The 20,073-nt window shown below is 46.8% G+C and overlaps 1 protein-coding gene and 1 pseudogene across 6 annotated transcripts in view; both read right to left on the bottom strand.

The window, feature by feature from the left end:
- Window positions 1-19,640, bottom strand: part of MTMR14 (myotubularin related protein 14) — a 44,596-nt gene extending 24,956 nt beyond the window's left edge. The window contains exons 1-7 of one of the 6 annotated variants that reach the window (XM_029919180.1): window positions 19,391-19,640; window positions 17,161-17,309; window positions 11,892-12,000; window positions 5,545-5,620; window positions 5,190-5,250; window positions 3,561-3,683; window positions 2,213-2,286 (exon numbers count right to left, since the gene is read on the bottom strand). In XM_029919180.1, coding sequence (XP_029775040.1) covers window positions 2,213-2,286; window positions 3,561-3,683; window positions 5,190-5,250; window positions 5,545-5,620; window positions 11,892-12,000; window positions 17,161-17,309; window positions 19,391-19,546 — 748 coding nt within the window. In that variant the 5' untranslated portion in view covers window positions 19,547-19,640. Of the gene's footprint in view, window positions 1-2,212; window positions 2,287-3,560; window positions 3,684-5,189; window positions 5,251-5,544; window positions 5,621-11,891; window positions 12,001-17,149; window positions 17,310-19,390 lie in introns of those variants that run through there. The other 5 variants (XM_029919182.1, XM_029919178.1, XM_029919177.1 and 2 more) reach the window with 5 other exon arrangements.
- Window positions 6,463-11,981, bottom strand: LOC115275429 (annotated as a pseudogene).
- Window positions 19,641-20,073: the final 433 nt, after the last annotated feature.

Below are 20,073 nucleotides of genomic sequence, written 5' to 3'. Positions count from 1 at the left end.
TGGTTAACTGTTTCTTTTACTTGAGATGAAGTAATGCAGCCTTATAAAGAAACTGAAGAACACAAGCAGAGCATGTAAAAAGTGCTTCTCCTGCCCCTCACCTTGGTGTGAGGTGACACCTCCCCACCCGCCTCTGGGTCTTTGGTTCCTATTGATCCTCTCTCTTTCCCTCCCACCAACACATACACCCAGATGGAGTACGTAAATACTTTGGGAAGAACAGGGGGGAAAAATCCACAGGTTGTATCGTCTTACCCTTTTGGCCTATTTCTTCCTCACCCTTTCGTGTAACCACATTTCCCCTTACACCGCTGACGTCATACGACACAATTCTGTGTCCTGCTGGGCATCTTAAGCATCTTTCCATATCAACAAGGGTAAGCATTTTTCTATGAGTATGCAATATTTCTAGGATTATGTCATCATCACTCTAAGGAGAACGCTTCTCACGTTCTGCTGGTATAAACAGACAGTTCAATGAGCCCCAAGTTAGCTGTCATTACGGTCTGCTAAGTGACTGCGTTGAAGGGAGTTAACATTTTGGAAGTCTGGTAGCAAGCTGCCTTACTACAGCAGGAAGGAAACTGCTCCAGTTCTAGAGTAGAAGTATGCAAACTTCTACCAGAACTATCTTTCTAAACCCAGCTCTACTTAGAACTGAAATATCAATAAAACGACGCCTGGCTCCTAATGCGCCTTTCCTATTGAGCAGAGTACTTCAGTCTGTGGACCCCCAAGACATCTGTTGGGAGTCAATGGCTGGGTCTGAAAATGAGCTTTAGGGCTAACTGCCCCAGTACAGACGCTCTAGATGGAACACTTCGGTCACAACGTGGCTCTGATACAGTCAAGCCCACAGCAGCATCATGACATTCACGTCTACCCAAAGGGGCTTTCAGGAAGAGCAACTTCCCTGAGCCTCTCCTTCATGTATCCATCATTCAGCCTGCTGTTTACTGAGCACCCATTGGGGAGGGGTCTGGCACTTTACCATGAAATAAGCACCATTCTCTTCATCTTATGGAGGATGAAGCCAATGCTAAGAAGGGACTTGTTCAAGGATGTATTAGGGCTGAGACTCACACCCCATTCTGCATGGCACTAATCACTGAGCTGGAAGAGAAGAGTGAAGTGAGACTCCAGGAGAGGCCATGGTAAGAGTGCTGAGCTATCGAGGGTCGTGGCTTGGACACCACCAGCTCACACTGCTGAGGACACCTTCTCCCGTCAAGTACTAGATTAACTTGTTCTAATGAGAAAACCCGCTGAACAGCAACCTGTGGTCATGGGCCCACCTTGCTACTGGCTCTGTGGCTCCACTATCAGGAGACAAGATCCAGCAGGGGACTGAAGGCAGATGCTGATGCTGAGAAGCAGGCGAGAGGTTTCAAGGAGAAAGGGTACGCTTCCTGCGGACTGTTGACAATCCTGTGCTGACATCAGGGCTCTGCGGCCTCCCTTGCTGAACAAGCAGGTGTTGTCAGGAAGCTTACATGTTGCCAGCTGGACCAGCACACCTTTAGCATCCAGGGCACACAGCACTGCCCTGGCCACAGGCTGCATGCAGATCTGTCCACCAGAGACAAACACAGCTAGCTCTGTGTACACCAAAGTGCCCTGTGACATAGTGAGGCCACCAACCGTGTAAAACTGGAGACTGAGCAATTACGTTCTTTCTCACCAGAAGGACTTCACCTGGGGCAATTCCTGTCAATAACTTGATCACTCCAAGACAGACCTTCCAAGGTCCACATCCACATGGGCAGTGCAGCATGACTCGCTGCTGACACAGAGTACTGGCAATGTTGTTTTATGCTGAAATAGTATTTTACCTGCACAGGGCACTTTGACAATCATGATCTCATCTAAGCTTTGCAACAAAACCATGAGTTAAGCCGATCCAAGTTCCAAATGATATCTGAGAAAACCTGAGGCTTAGAGAGGTGAAGTAACTCGCTCAAGGTTGTAGTAGTAGTACCTGAGCCAGGACTCAGTCCGTGGAGTGGAAAGTGCTTTCCGGGACAGCATCCCAACCTAAGTGTGAGAGCTGAAAACTGAGACTCACAGTGTCCTGTGCTGATCAACGTAAGATGCTCCAGGAAAGCTCCAGGGCACCTATGTACCTAAGTGTAGAAGGCCCACAAATGGCCTCTGAGAGCTCCCGGTCCTAGGAAGCCTGTCACTTGACTAGAGCCTGAAAAGAGCTCCCTACCTGGATACGGGATGGAGAGGAGAGTGAAGTCGGCATAGCGCTGGGCTTTGTCCACCTTCTCGGAGGAGGTTACACTACAAGACAGGACACAATGTGTTATGGCATCACAACACATACACACCATTCCCCAACGAGTATTACAGTGTCAAATGAACCTCTTGCTAAACTACTCTTCAGGGGCGCCTGGGGGGCTCAGTCAGTTGAGTGTCTGACTCTTGATTTCGGCTCAGGCCATGATCTCATGGTTCAGGAGTTTGAGCCTCGTGTAGGGCTCTATGCTGAGCCCAGTGTAGGGCTTGAGATTCTCTGTCTCCCTCTTTCTCTGCCCTTCCCCCGCTTGCATTCTCTCTCATTCTCAAAAATAAACATTTAAAGACAAAAACAAAAACACAACTACTCTTCAGAATCAGGAATGATTCCCTTCAGCGGTGCTTACTTTGAACAATTCAGAAATGTAACTTCTCTGCCCTCTACTCTAACTTCTCAAACAAGTGAGGTTTTACTCTCCAGTTCAGCAGCAACCACAAGCACAACAGCCTTCCTTCCCACTAAGCCCCACAAATGAGGACAGCACAACCGCCCTGACCCAGCAGGGGGAGCGAGCCAAGAGCAAGCAACTGAGGCACGGTCCAAAGGGGCCTTTTGGGAGCCTCTGGCCTCCAATATTCACCGAGGACACATTAAACAGGATGGACAAATGGCATCTGACAGGGAAAGACTTAGGGCATTCTGACGGATGAAGGGAAGAAGGGCGAAGGGAATGCTCAGGCACCTACACAGAGAGCTAAGCTGTAAGGCCTCAGTAGGCCTTATTTTCTAAGACAACTCAGCATAAATAAGAGTCAGTATTATGAAAAAAAATGCTGGGAAAAACTCCTACAATCTCATCACCTCATTATTTTCCAAATTTTTAGAAATCAGGTATCAAGATTTGGTCTTTATGTGAAATAAAAATTGGCAGATGCTGATTTTTGTTGTTGTTCTCCTTAGAAAGAGACTAATCCACCAGAGATGGTGAGCACTTGGAGCCACGGGGAAAACCTTCAACAGGATCTAAGAGGAGGCGGCAGCACAGCACAGGTTACAGACTCATGGTGCCTCAGTTATCTGCGAGACCTTGAGCAAGTTACTTAACCTCTCTGTGCTTCAGTTTCTCACCTGGAAGCGAGGGGCAGTAGAGCCTGCCTTGCAAGAATGTTTGAAGATACAGCAAAAAGATGTACAGAGAGCCCTCAGCACGAGGCCCAGCGTGTGGTGAGCCCTTGGTCACTGGCATATACCATCACTGACCTGAAAAGCTGTGAACACATCACCTCTGCCCATTTCCCAGCGGGTGCCCTGTACTTACTTCATACCAAATTTCACCTTCTTGTTCTCCACCATCAGGTCACAGATGTATTTGACTGACAGGTACCGAAGCAGCTTGATGTCATAGCCTCTGACCTTATCAAAAAGATGTGTGTCGGAACTTCTGAAACAAAGAGCCAGAGGGAGGAGAAGTTGTACTGTACATTAGTTGAGAGAAGTGTGGGGGGTGGGAGGTAGGAAGTGTGTTCAAGGAAGTATAGATGTCACTGGCAAGAACTTCTGTTTCCCTTCTCCAGAAGCTGGAGGGAGGGCCAAGATACGACAACAGGTTTCAGGGAAGGTGACTTTCTAAGAGATTACTCTGCTCTCTGGGACACATTTCAAAGAGGAGCAACTGGCAGCGGAAACTGGGAAAGGGATTTTGGGCACTGCTTGACATTAAGCCAGAGGACTCAAGATAATCTCGGAGTTCTAAAAATCAGCAAGCTTGTGGCTGATAGCGTACTTGAGCTTCCATTAGAGTTTATCTCCCTCCTCCCGCCCTTTTTCCCCTTTATAACCATTTTCAGCCATATGATTTGCTCATAATGTAAGAAAGTGAAATGCTTGTCGGGAGATGGACTTTTTAGAGCTATTTTATCAACTGATCATGGACTAGTAGCAAGTGAATTCCCTCTACTTAGCAGGTCTAAGAAGCAAGGAGATAAAATTTTTCCTAATCCCCCAGGCTCTCTTTTGATCATTCAGATAAAGGCAAAAGTGGAACAAGTAAACAGTCCCCATTAATTTTTTAATGCCCAGTGCTTTGCTGTCCACAGCAGTCTCCTTGCCAAGAACAGTGTATGCTATGGAAGGGCGGCCTGGCTGAGTCTGAGGTCGTCTGATCTCAGGGGAAGAGCCAAACATTCTTGAGCACAAGCCAGGGTTGCTGCTCTTGGAACTAACAGCCAGAACTGGGCATAGTGAGATGCTTTTTCATGCACCACACCATGATTTGGGGCAGCTGATCTAACTAGGGTGTTTGTGTGCATTCCAGAGATGTTTGACACCAGTTAAAGACTTTCCACGGGTACAGACCATGCAAAGGAGCTTTTCCAAAATATCCTAGAGTGTCATTTTCAAAAATCATTTGGAGAGGAGGCAGGGAGAAGGTGAACCAACCCATTTCCTCTCTTTAAGGAGGCCTAAAAATAGTTCTTTGTATCAAGCTTTATGGCATCAATCACAACCTGATCATTTGTGGGACGTCTAGTCTCTGAGTCTCCCACATGGGGACTGTAGCCCTTGCCCTGTGCCTTGGCACCAGGTGTGCTATGTGACATCTGGGAGGCTGGCTGTCAGCATCCTGGCCACCCCCTGGAAACCATGGGGCTTGAAGACACACACAGACGTCTGAACCTTGTCTCAGACCTGGGGACCCTGGGGCTGGGCTATTATCCAGGATGGAAAGAGGCTGTGCAGGCATTCGATTAAACCAGCTTTGGTAAAAGCTAAGGGACGAACCTTACTAACCCTATTTCAGGGGCATGGACTTAGTAGTGGAAGGAAAGGAGCCAATGCACTCACCTGGACCAGTGGTGATTATACACCATTGGTATGAAAATGGCCACTAATGGTCACTTACCCCATCCCCAATACAAGCCCAGACCCATAACAACCTGGCACTGACCGAAGAGCGCAGTCCTCCTCTGTGATGTCCTCTGCATCTGCCCAGGCATCATCTGCACCTCCTGCCAGAGAAATCCGTCAGCACCAAGGCTGCTGCAGGGGCTCCCCAGCCAGGGGCTTCTGGACCAGGCTCCTCCCACCCTGCTCAGGATCTACTCGCAATGACAGGCCTCATGTCTGTCAGCACCCAATGTCCCATATGCCTGGCAGTCTTCTTTACCCCATCTACCTGAGTGAAGGGAAGGTCCCTGGTCCCCCCATAGCTTGCTCGAACTCTCTACCGATGCCACTGTGGTGTGGGGGGCTATTCTCTACAGTGGGGCTCTTGTTCTTAGAGGATGTAGCTCAACATTTACCTGAGAAAATATAGTTGTAGCCAGTGCGTCCATATAGTTCCCCCCATCCTGCTAGGGTAGCTGACCTGCAAATGTGCTGGGAAAGAAACATTTTCAGATGCTTTTCTGTTTTTTTCCCCCCAGCTTTATCGAGCTATAACTTAGGCACAATATTTCTATCAGTTTAAAGTGTACAACGTGCCGATTTGACACACATGTATTATAAAACCGTTACCACCATAGCATTAGTTAACAACCCTATCACATCATACAATTATCATTTCTTTTTTGGTGGTGAGTACATAAGGTCATTTCTCTTTGTAACTTTCAAGCATATAACACAATATTAATAACTATAATCAATCTGCTGTACATTAGCTCTGCAAGTTTGTACTCTCTGGCCAATGGGTCAGGATGGTTTTCTCAAGTGTGCACAGTTGAAGAACTCCTGGGACTCCCAGATTCTTCTGGCCCCATCTTCTGAGTCCAGGAGCACTCCCCAGAGTCTTAACAGCTTCGAGGCCACGGTAGGCAGTCTAAAGTATGCCTGGAATTTTTAATCTGCATCCTCTGTGGAGAAGGTTATCTCTCACAAACAGGTGGCACCAGAGTGTTACTAAGAGTAAATGGCTAGATTTAGTGGCTGTCCTGTGTGCACGTAAGATTCAATGTTGTTGTATATGGATGTGTGCTGGGCGTGGCACTACACATTTACACTTCCTCACTGAGCCCATGAGGCTGATGGCATGCACTGTTGCTGCCTCACAGAAGAAAGGTGCAGAGAGCTGATGTCATATGGAAGGTTATATAATGGGGGGCAAGCTAGAATTTCATCCAGACCCATGTACCCCCAACGCCTGCATGCTGAGCATCATAGAGAACTGCTCAGCCCAGGGGTGAGCAACCTTGGAAGCAGGTGGGTCAATTAAGGGAAAAATGTTTCGGGCTTTTTTTTTTTTTTTTTTTTTAAGAAATTACATCTCTTTCCTCTTTAATCAAGGAAATGCAGTAGCTGTAACCATGCGTGGTTTTTTTTTTTTTTTAACTCCTTTCCTCATTACTTAAGGATCACTTTGAGAGCTAGAATCCTAGAAACCAGGCAACTGGCCTGAACCTCAATATCTAATTTCAAGGCTGCATCTTTAATTAAGCTGTATTTGATGAGATCCAGTAGGGTTGGGGGAATGGGAGAAGACATGTGATGGGGAAGCAAACTAGCCCCAAGTTTCAAGAAAGCCTGGGGGTGGCAGGGAGGGGGCTAGGAGATCACATGAGAGAGAGGGATGAGGTGCATTCCTGAATCGGTCACACAGACTGGCAAAGTAAAGTGGGTCCCTGGAAGACTGGGAGATACCTGAAGGCTTCTTCTGTGAGATAATGGGAAGGAAACAGTTCTGTTGCTATAGGAAAGGGGTGTGGGTGGGAACCACCAGGTAGTGGCAGGCTGAGAGAGAGGGCGGGTAACAGAACTGAAGAGGGTGTGGTGCTTCTTGAGGGCCGGGGACAAGAGATCTGTGAGAAGGCTGTCCTAGACACCTGCAACTAAGCACTTGGGCCTGAGCAAGATGTGCTCTCATGGGGTCTGCTTCATTTTTTCTGGGTCCAAAAGCATTGTGAAAATTTGATGAAAATGAGAAACTGTCTCCAGAAAATAAAGTACACACCACAGTTTACATTTTAGAGGTTTCTGGACTCTCCCAAGCCCATCCACAGACCCATTTCTAGTTGCTGTTAAGAGCCCCTGTTCTGCGGGGACTATCCCAGTTTGTAGGAGCAGGGAAGTGAACGGGTGCTGGGAAGAGCCAATCCCCAGCTTTAGCACCTGCTCATGGTAAGTAGGGAGGTCTGATTCCTAGGAGCATGACAATAGGGCACATTTGGCTTTAGAAGTTTTTGTTTTTGTTTTGAGGCATAAACAGTCATTTTTACTGGGCTCAGGCCAGGAGTCCGTGGGTTTTGAGGACCTCTGTGTATCTGTCAATTTTCTTCTCCAGGTTCTTTTCAGCCTGTTTCTGTAGCTTCATGAGCTACTTTTTCTTCTAGGAATGGATCTTGGCCTTCTTCCTCTTCGCGTCCAGGGTGGCGGTTACTGCCCAGTACTTCCAGCCAACCTCATGAGCCAGAAGCCCCAGGTAAGCAAACTTTCATGTAGGCTTCAGATGCACAACCTTGAAGACAGCAAGAACCGCCAGCTGCTTTTTCATGTCAAAGGAAAGTGGGACCCCTCCAACACTCTGAGGCAGTCCAGGATGGCCCGGCCTTGGCTGGTCTTATGGGGCGGCATGCATCGTGCTGTCCACCAGAAGATCCATTTGGGTGCTCCGAAGTGGTAGGAGCCACAGAATGGGTTGGTATTCATCTGTTTGTGGAGAAGGGCCAGGTACTTCAACTTGTTTTTGTAAAAATTGCAGAAATGCTGATGTCTTCAGAGGGCACAACAATGACCTTCAACCCAGCAGTACCTGTGTGGCCATGACAGCTGCCAGGCAGCCCAGGAGATAGTATCGGCCACAGAGCACCAGGACCTGCCCCTCTGCCACCTTGAGCAGCCGCCTGGGAAAGCTTGTTTGAGTTTGACCAGCAAGTGTTCTCATGCCCACCCTCTGCCATCAGCTAAGTTGCTCTCACCAAATCTCACTCCTCTTTGCATTTTTTCTGTTAAATCTTTTCAGAGCATGCACACACACCGTCTTCGGCTCCTGAGTTTTGAGACTGCTTCTTGAACTCTTTCCAAAGTTCAGATGCCTCTTTCTGTCCTTACCCTTACATCTGTCCTTGCCTTTTCAGTAAGTCAGGCAGTCAGACCTGGGTCCAGAGGACTCATCAGACTGAAGAGAGTGGGCGAGCTGACTAACTCCCCAAGTGAGGCACCAAACTCCTCAGAAGGAAGGTTCTGGAGTAGAACCTAGCAGAAGCCGTTCTGCACTGCAGATTCTAACCCCAGACCCTTAGCCTCATGGCTCCAATCCATGATCCCATAGTTTCTGCCCTTTAAGATTGACTGAAAAAGCAGGATGCTCTGTGAATGCTCTCCATCGATCTAATTATGAGTGGCCTCTAGTTCTGCACGAGGAACATCACTCTGTAGGATTTGTTCATCTCGTAACCAACTTTGGCACAGAGAAAAAAGTGGCAGACCTTTGCTCCCCATCTCTGAAGGGAAGAAACAAAGAGAAAAATGACTTGTCCCAATTTTAACTGTCTAAAAGCCAGATACAAGTGTTGGGGAAGAAAATGGCATGGGAAAACATCTTACCCTTAAATGCATGAACTGTCTTTTAAAAATGTTGATAATACATCTTATTCAACCCAATTATATCCAAATATTACATCAACATATAATCACTTTAAAAACCATCAATATTTTGCATTTTTTGTACTAAATCTTCAAAATCCGATCTAAACTAGAATGCTTTACTTTTAGCATTTTTTTTGACCAACTAAAAGGAAATTTGTTTAAGTAATTTCTGTGCTCATGACCCTGAGATCAAGAGTTGCATGGATGAGGCGCCTAGGTGGCTCAGTTGGGTAAGCGTCCATGTCATGATCTCGCAGTTCGTAAGTTCGAGCTCCGCATCGGGTTCTGTGCTGGGAACCTGGAGCCTGTCTCATATTCTGTGTCTCCCTCTCTCTCTGTTCCTCCTCCACTCGTGCTGTCTCTCTCTCTCTCTCAAAAATAAATATTAAAAAGAAAAAAAAGAGTTGCATGGTCTACCGACTGAGCTAGCCAGATGTCCCTTTACTTTCAGCATTTAAAAGAAAAAGCAGTCCTGCCCTCAAAGAGTGTTGTGTTTAACCAAAAAAATTCTGTACTGTTTCTGCTATAAATTGACTGAAATAAAATCAAACACTTAGCTCCTCAGTTGCACTAGCCTCGCCAAACTGAGTTTTGAAGCAAGCAATCATTTCTTAACATACCTGCCTTCCCGAACCTAGCAGACACACTGCCTCTGAGGTCTTAGTAATAAACTGCCACCAATGTACTAGTTACCAAGTGCCTGCTGTGGGCCACGAATCTGAGGGTGTGTTCCCGTTCTCCTACCTTTCATAACCCCACTCTCAGCTGCCGGTCCACTTGCTGGCCACTCGCTGAAGTAACAAGGACAAGGACCACCTTATTCATCTCTCACCAGAAACACTAGCACAGGGCCCACTACTGCTTTACCCGAGAGTCGTAGCTGAGCTTGCACCTACAAGCCAGGTGGGTACTTTGCTAGGTGCTAGGAGGACGAGTCAGGCAGGCCCCTGTCCTCAAAGGGATTAATGCAGAAGGAAATGACAGACATTCAAACACACAATCAGAATGAAGCACACTGTAGGGAGGTACAAAGGGAGTGAACACTGATTATGTCAGGGGAAGCCAAAGGGTATGAAACGGAATCGCACCGCCTGGACCAGAAGGTGTAACAGGAGAAGAAAGCAGGATTAACGGCAAAGCCCTCATAAACATTTACGAATGCCAAGGACTCCTTGGAATAATCTTTCTAACTCACGGCCCTTCCTCTGAAATCAGGTGGTTTGGGGCTCTTTTCTCATAGACTTATCCAGTCTATAAGTGCAAACAATCTACCTTTCAGCAACCCTACTTGTTCAGCTGCTGAGCATGGCATTTCCAAAACACATTTAGGAAAGTTCCTTATTCATGGTCTGCAGACAAATGAGAAACACCAGACTGGACAAAGCTATACAGGTCTCTCAGCTACAAGATGTCTCAGAGCCTTTGTGATATCAATGTACATGTGCCAACACACTTTTTGAATCTGGAGCCTGGGGTCTAGACCAAATCTACTATCACTGTTTGACAGGGAATGCTTTTCACAAGCACATCCTTCAACTACTGTTCTCTGGAACACACTTTGGAAACACTCATTTGAGTGTTACCTGTGTAATTTCTAGTGACAAGCACTATGCTCCACAGAGCAGTGGTCTTTAAACTGGAGTTCGGTTAACTTGCAGAAAGAGGACAACTTTCCAAAGGGGGAGTGGAGACCAAAAGCTGTAAGATGATCAAGTTTTGGAACTTCCATATAAGCTTTTCTTAAAATATACCTTCCCAAGGAAGCCTTCATTCAAGTCCTCTTTCCTAGCCCCTTTTCACACATGCCCTTCTCCCATTTTACGAAAGAAAGGCACAAACGGGCCTGAACGAGGCTCACATCTTTTCTCCTCACTGCCCTGGTGCTCGATCACCCACACTGCGTAACCACAGCTGGATTCCACCACCCACTGGGGCTGCAGCGTGTGCCCTCACGCATCTGTCCACCGAATAAAGAGACTGCGTTTGCTCCCCTCCTCTCCTCCAGGCTCTCCCTACTTTATCCAGCTCCTCGTAGACTAATCCTCCTGAAAAAGTTACTTTCATCCTGTATTTCCCTGCTCAAAAATTACACTGCTCTCCTGGCAAATACAAGCACCATGGTCAGCATCTGGCCTCCTGCAATCAATCCCTTCCATCTTCTGCCTGGCATGAACCTTCCACTTCAGTCGTGGAGGCGTCCTGGCCCCTCTAGTTCCTGTCTCCATGCCTTTCCCCATGTTGCATCACCTGCTCGGAACACCCTCCCACCCGTCTGCCAGCTAGCATTCTGTTTTTCCTCTGGTGCTCTCAAGCTACGTCCTACTCACTAAATGAGGCCATCAGTGGCTCAATCTACACTGCTGGCCCTGTGTTTCTCTTACAACACACCGTAGGACCCTAACTTGCAGTGTGGGAGCCTAAGGGAACTCAAGTTCAAACCCTCAGCTCTCTTGGTAAACTTGGAAAAACTATTTAATCCCTTTGTTTCATCTGCAAAATTAGACTGTCCATTACATCAAAGGATTGTAAAGAGACAGATAAAATGAGACCACACTGGAGAGTCTAATTAACAATGTTCACTAGAATTTAAGCTCCAAACGGGTAAAGACTGCACACTGATGTATCTTACGGCCCAAAACATAATACACATTCAATAAACACTTAGTAAATTATATGAGCAAAAAGAATGAACACACAACAATGTATTAACTTACTTGATCTAATCTACTCCATAAACCTTTGATGTAGGCATGATTATTATTCCTGTCCTATAGACGAAGCTGAGGCCTTGTATAGGAAGAAGTAACAGAGCCAGGATCCGAACCTAGGCAGTCTCCACAACACAGGGTGGGGTACTCTGGTGCGACTACTCCTTCCCTACATGGACTTCCCTGAAAGGTGGTTTAAGAATTGGTCTGTTTCTCCAGGCTGCTTTATGCAGGACCAGGCACCCAGTAATTACCCAACACCTGGCTGGCAAACGCCAAGAACATGACAACCCTATACTTTGCATTAAGCTGGTTACCTTTAAGAAGGTCTCAGAGAGTGTGAGGCTATGGTGTGTTCTTACCTTGCCCTTGAATAGAATCACTGGGCAGACAAACCGTCCTCTGCACCTGGCCGTCTTGCTTCGGTTGACAAGGTCTTGTAACTTGCTCACTTGCACGGTGCTCTGAAACCTAATGCACAGGCAAGAGACAGGTCAGGCTGGCTTCTAAGTAAGAACAGTGTGTGTGTGTGTTTGTTCACAAAGACCCCATGAAAGGTCTGCATGTGTGTGTGAATACTCATCTAGAATTTACTAAATGCTTTAAGCCCTAAATTCTAAATCATGGATATGTTGTGTTTTACAGGAAAAGAAAAAATATTGTACTGTAGGTACTAAAAACTAAGTCATCCTGATTTTAGAACCCTTAAGATGAAAAAAACAGTAAGCTACTTGGAAGACACACTATACAAAATACAGAAACATATGCAGCAAACTGGGTGTTGACCATGTCTTTGAGTGTATACTTTTTTGCTCCCAGAGTGCGCTGGGGAGCGTACAGAAATCACAGTGCCATTTTTGTGAACTTTCAGGGGGCAGGGTAAGCTGAAGGCTCACATCTCACATGGTGATAAGCTTCTGAAACTCCCCCAACATCCCAGCTGTCTTTAACAGTCCAAAGAGCAAACAGGGCAGGGAATGCTGGAGCAGCACAAGTAACACAGAAGCAATCTCTGGCATGGACAAATCTAGCAGTTATTCCCCTGGGTTTGGTAAGGGAGGTTCCAGAACATGAAAGAGTCAGGTTGAGAGATGAGCTCCAGCAAGGCACACCCATGCCAGTTCAGTAGACCCCTAAAAAAAGTCTCTTCTTAAAGACTCACCTACCAGCCCTGAGCAAAACCCTCCACATCAGCCAGGCAGAGCTTCTGGGTGCACATGGAATGAAAGGCAGGAAAGCCAGAGTGGGAAGCTGTGCAGATTAAGTGAGTGGAAGGGAGGAAAGACACTCCTGTTCCCTCCTCACAAGGGCTGTGCTCCCAGGTCAAGTCCTAGAGGGCATTTAATTCCTTCTATGTCCTAGTCCTTCTAGGCACCCAGGTGTTGCTGCACACGGCACACTCATACAAATAACCATTTCTGAATGAGTAAGCTGAGTGCCTCCTACACATCTGTGGTATCTTTTTACGCCTATCTGGATGCTGTCAGGATTAATAAAGTCTTTTAGAAATATTATTGATTCCTTACTAGTTGTCATCGATCTATTCATAAGCCGTAGTTACTAAAAGTATCACTACTATCCGGTGGGGGTCTGAAATTGAAGTTAAAAAGGGGTTTTCAAATAAAAACTTGAACCAACAGTTTGATGATCTTGGAAGAAAAGGGGGTAAAGGAACAGAACTTACACTTCCCGTGTTGTAACCTTCTGTAAGGTCTGACTTAAGATGTTACTTTTGTAATCACTTTTTTCTTTTTTGAAGAAAGGAAGAATGGCAAACTCGAAGAGGCTGGGGTGCCTCTGGCACGCTGTGTGTAGGATGGCATTGGCCACCCATCCAGGTCCTAGAAAATCCATGGTTCACTGAAAACCAAGTTCTGCCACTTCCTTTCACTCAGTTTCTCTATGAAATAAAAAGGCACCTCAGTATAAAATAATCTAATTAAACTTAGATGCCAGGAGAATACCAAACAGTAGTCTTCCTCTCACCTTCTGGTGGCCTCGCCATTTTCACAAATCTGGTCAGCATCATCTATTTATTGCAACATAATCTCACTTACTCACACCAGCAGCTTACTCTGAGTTCTAAATGCTTTGAAACTACACTGGATTCTCCCAGGTTGAGATCGTCCATTCAGCAAACTCCACAAAACCAAGGTGGAGAACGTGCCAGTATTTCCCTTGTAGGGGCTCTGAGCAGTTGTTCAATGTAGAAGCAGGCATACTTTTTCTCTGGTTAGGCAAGGTGGTTTATTTTGCTGGTTCCTCTACTCAAAGAACTGATTCAGTTTCTGTCCTCAGTATTTTCTGTTTTTATTTTTATTATCTCTTGGCCTTAAGATCTTTCTCTTACAGTGCTAAGCACTGCATATCTGTCACATGACACTCAGATCTGAATGAATAAATGTTGGCTTGTATATTTATGTTGGTCTTGTGGGACTGAGCTATTAACCTGTGGAATCTGATGCTATCTCTGGGTAGGCAGTGTCAGAACTGAGCTGAATTATAGGACACCCAGCTGGTGTCCAAGAATTGGTGGTGTGGGGGAGCCCCCAACTCCTCCTACATTGGAATTAGGTGCAAACTTAGCCACTATCCCCCCAAGGCCTCATCTGTACATCCCCTAATTCTGTCTCTTATTACACTGTCATTGCTTAGTTATTGGTCTCTGTTACCCACAAGACCTACGAGGTGGGACTTCATCTGTCTGGCAGGGTTTCCACTGCACCCCTGGGGACCACCACAGGGCAGCTGCTCAGCGAGTTCTTGTTAACAAACACATGTCTTAGCTGTTCAGAGACCCCTGTCCAGGCTTCCATTCCCAGATGATGGGCTAAACCGATGGGGTGGATTAACAGAACTAAACCGCTTCCCAAATCCAGTTCTATCCTGTGTAATGGACTCTAATTAGTGCCATATTAACACCAAAGCCAGGTATGTAAAGAAGCAAAAAATCCTGCTTCTTCTCACATAACTGTGCATATACTGCCTTCTCTTAACTCACCGGCACTGCCCACTCAGAATTACTTCAAAGCCTTAGAAGGAGTAAAAAGTAAAAACGAACTCCAGTAACTCCCTGAGGGTTATGAATATACCACCATGGCCCTGGCCGTGAAAGAAGTGTGGTGGTAACAGGAAAAAAAAAAGGCAGACAGATGGACAGAGTGGAGTGAGGAAGACACAGATTTTAAACCACTGCTTACCACTTCTGTGATCTCAGGGAAAGACAAGTTACTTCTCTGAGTTTTAACTTTCTCTTCCATACAATGAATGGGAAGTGATACCACCCCCTTCGCTGTGTAGGTGCAGGACTTGAGCGAACTACTGTTTGGAACCCTAACAACTGCCAAACAGTAGGCACTCAACAAGCATTATTAGTTTCCTCTTCTTTAAGGGCTAGACTGAGTCAGCACTGAACTGGTTTCCTTCCAGGAAAAGCTTCCGAGAGGTCACCAAAACTGAGCTCCTTATTGCACTGCTACTACAAGGTGGTCTGTCATCACCTGGGAGCTTGTGAGAAACTGCAGGAGCTGAGGCCCCACTCAGACCTACTGAGTCAGATTTTGCAGTGTAACCAGAGCCCCAGGTGATTCACTCAGTCTACCTGGAGAAGCACCATCTTGACCACAACTGAGCTTAATATCAGAATGCCTTCAGGGCACCAAGGTAAAACCACCACAAAACTGAAGAGGGTGGAAGGGAGGACAAGGGCATGGAAAAAGAGGTCTGGTTCAGAAACTTTAGCATAAGGGTAAGTCTACCTAATTTTGGAAGAAGTTAGGAAGAGACAGAAACCATGTATGACGGAGCTATAACAAAGCCCAAATCTTTAGGCTCAGAGATCTCTGGGGTTCTTAAGCTACACGACTAGGGATATGATACAATTTCTATAATCTACATACAACTTGTTTTTCTAATACATTCATTTCTTTCAGTGAACCCCACCACAACCTCATGAGAATGAACACTTTGTAGACATTACATTTTAGAGATAAAAAAAACTAAGGCTTAGTCTTTAAGCTCCTCTGACCTAGTTATTCCTCTGCTCAAAAGCCTTCTCTGGCTCCCTGTGGCTTTAAGAGTAGTTGTCAGGCTACAGCATATGTAAGACTCATCTAGGGAGCTAAGAATGTAGATTCTGGAAATTCTGATTCAGGGGCCCTAAAATCTGTGATTTTAGGGGATACTAGCATAATAAGAACCACTAACACTCACAACTCCACACTCCTTGGCCTGATGATCAAGACCATCTACAGGGGTGCCTGGGTGATTCAGTTGGTTAGGCCTCTGACTTCGGCTCAGGTCACGATCTCACGTTCGTGGGCTTGAGCCCCACGTCAGGCTCTGTGCTGACAGCTCAGAGCCTGGAGCCTGCTTCTGATTCTGTCTCCTTCTATCTCTGCCCCTCCTCCTCTCATGCTCTGTCTCTCTCTGTATCAAAAATAAATAAAACATTAAAAAAAAAGACCATATATAAACTGGTCCTTTAGGACATGTCAGGACTGGGACTCATCCTTCTAATTCCAGCTGAAGAGGATCTCTACCATGGGGTCTTCCCAAACACGTGCACTCCAGGCAGAACTAACCATTCTCCCTGGATTGTCTGCAGCAGCACTTCTCCAATGTTAATGTGCATACGAGTTGCTAGGGCACCTCGTGAGGCTGTGATTTTGATTCAGTAGCTCGGGAGCCAAGGATTCAGAGTCTCCAGCCAGTTCTTGGGCGCACTGAAGGGCACACTTTGAATAGTGAGGGCCTGCTGCACTGCGCAGCCTGACTCTACTATAGCACTCATCCTGACATCGCACTGACAGGGCCGTGCTCTCACAGATCCTGTGGGCAGCAGCTCCTGGATGCCCTTACAATCAGCAGCAAGCACAGAAATAAGGGGAACAAACTCTGAGATCAACATAAAGCATTTCCTGGAGCCCCCACACTAGGATTATTTACTAGTGTGAAATAGCTGCTACCATTTACTGACTAACTATAGATTGTACCCTGCACCAAGTGCCTTATATCTGCTCCTGTTTGACCCGTTGTTACCCCCACAGAAAGCATTCAGGCCATGGCAGGCCCTCAATAAACGGTAGCTCTTCTTTCTAATTGTTACAATAAATAGGCCAGGCTTTTAACAGTCCCACTTAGCATCAGGGATTGCACTAGCCACTTTCTAGACACAGGCAGAGACTTATCGATGAGAAAACTGAGAGAGGAAATAACTTGCTCAAGTTAGTTATACAGCCGCATGTAACTCGAGCATTCTGACTTCAGACTTTTAAGCTCTACATATGGTTAAGTGCTCTTAAGAATGGTGACACAGCATATCTCCCAACCACACTCTCTTAAGGAAAGGTCACTAAGGTTCAGAAAGGTGAGGTATGAAGTAAGCTGTCTTAAGTCAGTGAGCCCTAGGGTAGGGGAGAAATAGTCCAGGAATGTGACTTCCAACCGCTCACTCTATGCCATGCTACTTTGTCAGTCTAACTTATCAAACTCTGAATGAAGCAATGACACCAAACCAGAGGGAAGGGAGCCTACCCCGCCCAGCTCCCCACCCGCTGCAGACTTCCTGACTCTGTGGATGAGCTGTCAGAGCCTCCCCAGACAGGCACACTCTAGTTACATGATGCTCACGTGTCTTTCTCCTTCTCAGAACTTTCATACTCCAGGAACACGATGTGCTGGGGGTAGTGGCCACAGATATCCCCATTCACATTTTGGATCACACTGTAACAGTAGTCTCGGCCAAACAGCTCCAGGCATCTCTTCTCAATGCGCTCAACCTGCACAGAGGAGGACACCTGAGCATAAAGAAGTTCTGGGATTCTAAGTATGAGAATTAGACAGTTCGTGACCTGGAAAGGTCACTGAAAATGACATGTGCCTCCGTGTTTATTATTCAATGACTGGAGGAGACACTTTGCTTGGACACTGGGCCTAGATGTGTATTTCATGAATATATACGCACTATGCTTTGGGAGGTCTCTGAACCCCTCAATGTTGCAGTGAAATTTTTAAGCATTCGAAGAATTACAATTTTCATTAGATTTTCAAGGGGGTCCACAATCCATAAAACATTAAGAACTCTTGCTCTAAGTTACTTTAGCACGAATCCCTTCTCTTCCCTTAGTTTATTAATCCCCATTCTCTGCCCACAAACAAGTACCTAGACATTCTAGTTGTTATTGTAATGAGTAAAAGCTACACACGAGGCCATCTCCCTACACTCTATTTTATTTGCCAAATAGTAGGAAGAGTTTCCCTTAAAACTGTTCCTGTTTAGTTCACAGTTCAGGGAAAGGCCCACTAGAAAAAAGGCCTAAGACGTATAATATCTTGAGAAGTCAAGAAGAGATCAAGAATCTTAAAAAGGCTTTAAGGCCAGCTGTAGTGAAAGTCAGGTCTAATTCATAATCACCCTAATCTTCAAGGGTGTATTATGGAAGAGGAAAAAACTCATAGCCGGTTAGAAAAGGAATTCTCAAATTTTTAGATGCATGAGGATCACTAAGAGCCCTATTTAAAATGCAGATTCCAGGTTCCCACCCTCAGAAATTCTGACTCAGTAGAAATGGATGGGAGCAAGGAAACTTTTAACAATGCTAAAACAGGGGCACGTGGGTGGCTCATTCAGTTAAGTGTCCAACTCCTGATTTTGGCTCAGATTATGACTCTGTCCCACGACAGCTGTGCTGACAGGATGGTACCTGCTTGGGGTCCTCTCTCCCCCTCCTTCTCTGCTCCTCTCCCACGTGTGCTCGCACTCAACTCTCTCTCAAAAATAAAAGTAAACTTAAAAAAAAAAAACCAGGGGGGCACTTGGGTGGTTCAGTCAGTTAAGTGTCGGACATCAGTTCAGGTCATGATCCCGCGGTTCACGGGTTTGAGCCCCGCACGAGGCTCTGTGCTGACAGTGTAGAGCCTGCTTGGGATTATCTTTTTCTCTCTGTCCCTACCCCCCTGCAGGCTCTCTCTCTCAAAATAAATAAACTTAAAAACAAACAAACAATGCTGAAACAGGTGGTCCTCTGGCTAAGCTCTGAAAAACACCTGGTTGTCTGGAAAGACATCATTACTGAAGTCTCCCCTATGTTACTCCAGAGAGTAGCAGGATGCCAAGTGCCATATGCTCCAGCGGTTCCAAGTTCCACCGCCCAGAATGGAACAGAACCCATCAAAAGCCTGACACTACACCTACCAACAGCACGTGGGGAGTAAGACAGGAGGTTCACTAGATTCACCTTTGACTGTCAAACAGTACCTAGGATGGGAATAGCCTTACTAGGCTGGGTGCCTTCCAGATCTGGTAATAAGGAGGCTCAAGGGAAACCCAAGGGGAGAAAAAAGGAAGTGAAATTGGCTTTTGATAAAGGAATAGAGAGAGTGTGAGATGTTTTCCTGCTAGGGTAAGGAAATGAATGAGCTTTAGTCTCAAGTCACGCTAAGCCTATATAAGGAAGCAATACACCGGTTCTTGTCTTGGTTCCATTCTGACCTCTGACATGGAGAAACCCTCTAGACTTTTTTTTTTTTTCCCCATCACTTAAACCTGGGAGCTTTTGTACCCACGTCTGATGCACGGGAACAACCCTCATCACCTTCTCCTCCCTCATCTCTGAACATGGTCCCTCAGCTCTGATCCTTGACCTCCAAACCCCTGGTCTCAAACCATAGGACGTCCTGCCTTGGCTCATTCTGTGACCAGTTCCTCCTTTTCCGGTTTTTAAACCAAACCTTTACTCTCCAGGTCCAGACCCTAGGAACTTCCCGCTCTCCTTCCTCTGACCCCTGACCTCAGCCTTTCCTTCTGTAATTCTTCAAGCCTAGAAGCTTCTCTTTGGGCTCATCACACCTTCGAACTCACCCTTGAGCCGCCCGTCCCGCCACAGTCCTTGGCCCGGTACTGAGTCCGGGAGAACTCCTCCAGCAGCTCCCCGAGCCCCGGCTCCTGCGGCGGCGGGTTGCCCGAAGAAGCCGAGGGCCTCGCTGAGGCGGCTGCGGCTGCCCTAGCGCCCGCCATAGGCCAGCCCCGCGTCCCCTTCAGCACCCCCACGTTCCCCTCACCGCGACTCAGCCCTGCCCATGGCACCTGGAGGCACCAACTCCGAAACCTCCCGAACTGCCTCAGCCACCGCCTTCCCTCTCCACTTCCGGCCCCGCCCCACCCTCCCGGATGTTTACTTCAACCCAGGCCAATCGGAGCCCGGGACTCGCGCCCGGCCCCGTGATTACCGGCCAACCTCCAAATGCGGAGCGATCCAAGTGGTCTAGGGAGAGGTGGCCGGGGCAAACTCGCAGACACCTCTTGCTCCGCCCCTTGGGGGTTTCCCCTGGGGAAGCCGGGCTAAACCACTGGGGCGGCGGGAGGGGTGTTAGTACGGGAACCTGGAGGACCGAACTATGGGAAAGAAAGAGAGGAAGACTGGAAGAAACCATTCCAGGGAGAGGAAGAGCGAACGCTTGAAGGCAACTAGTATTGGCAATCATAGTAATAATACTAAGTAATAATAAAATATCGTTGGGGCGCCTGGGTGGCTCAGTCGGTTA

Source organism: Suricata suricatta, chromosome 12 (assembly GCF_006229205.1).
Source record: "Suricata suricatta isolate VVHF042 chromosome 12, meerkat_22Aug2017_6uvM2_HiC, whole genome shotgun sequence".
In the NCBI taxonomy this organism is placed as follows: Eukaryota; Metazoa; Chordata; class Mammalia; order Carnivora; family Herpestidae; genus Suricata; species Suricata suricatta.
The sequence above is the reverse complement of the archived record's forward strand: the minus strand, read 5'-3'. Positions and strand labels throughout refer to the sequence as shown.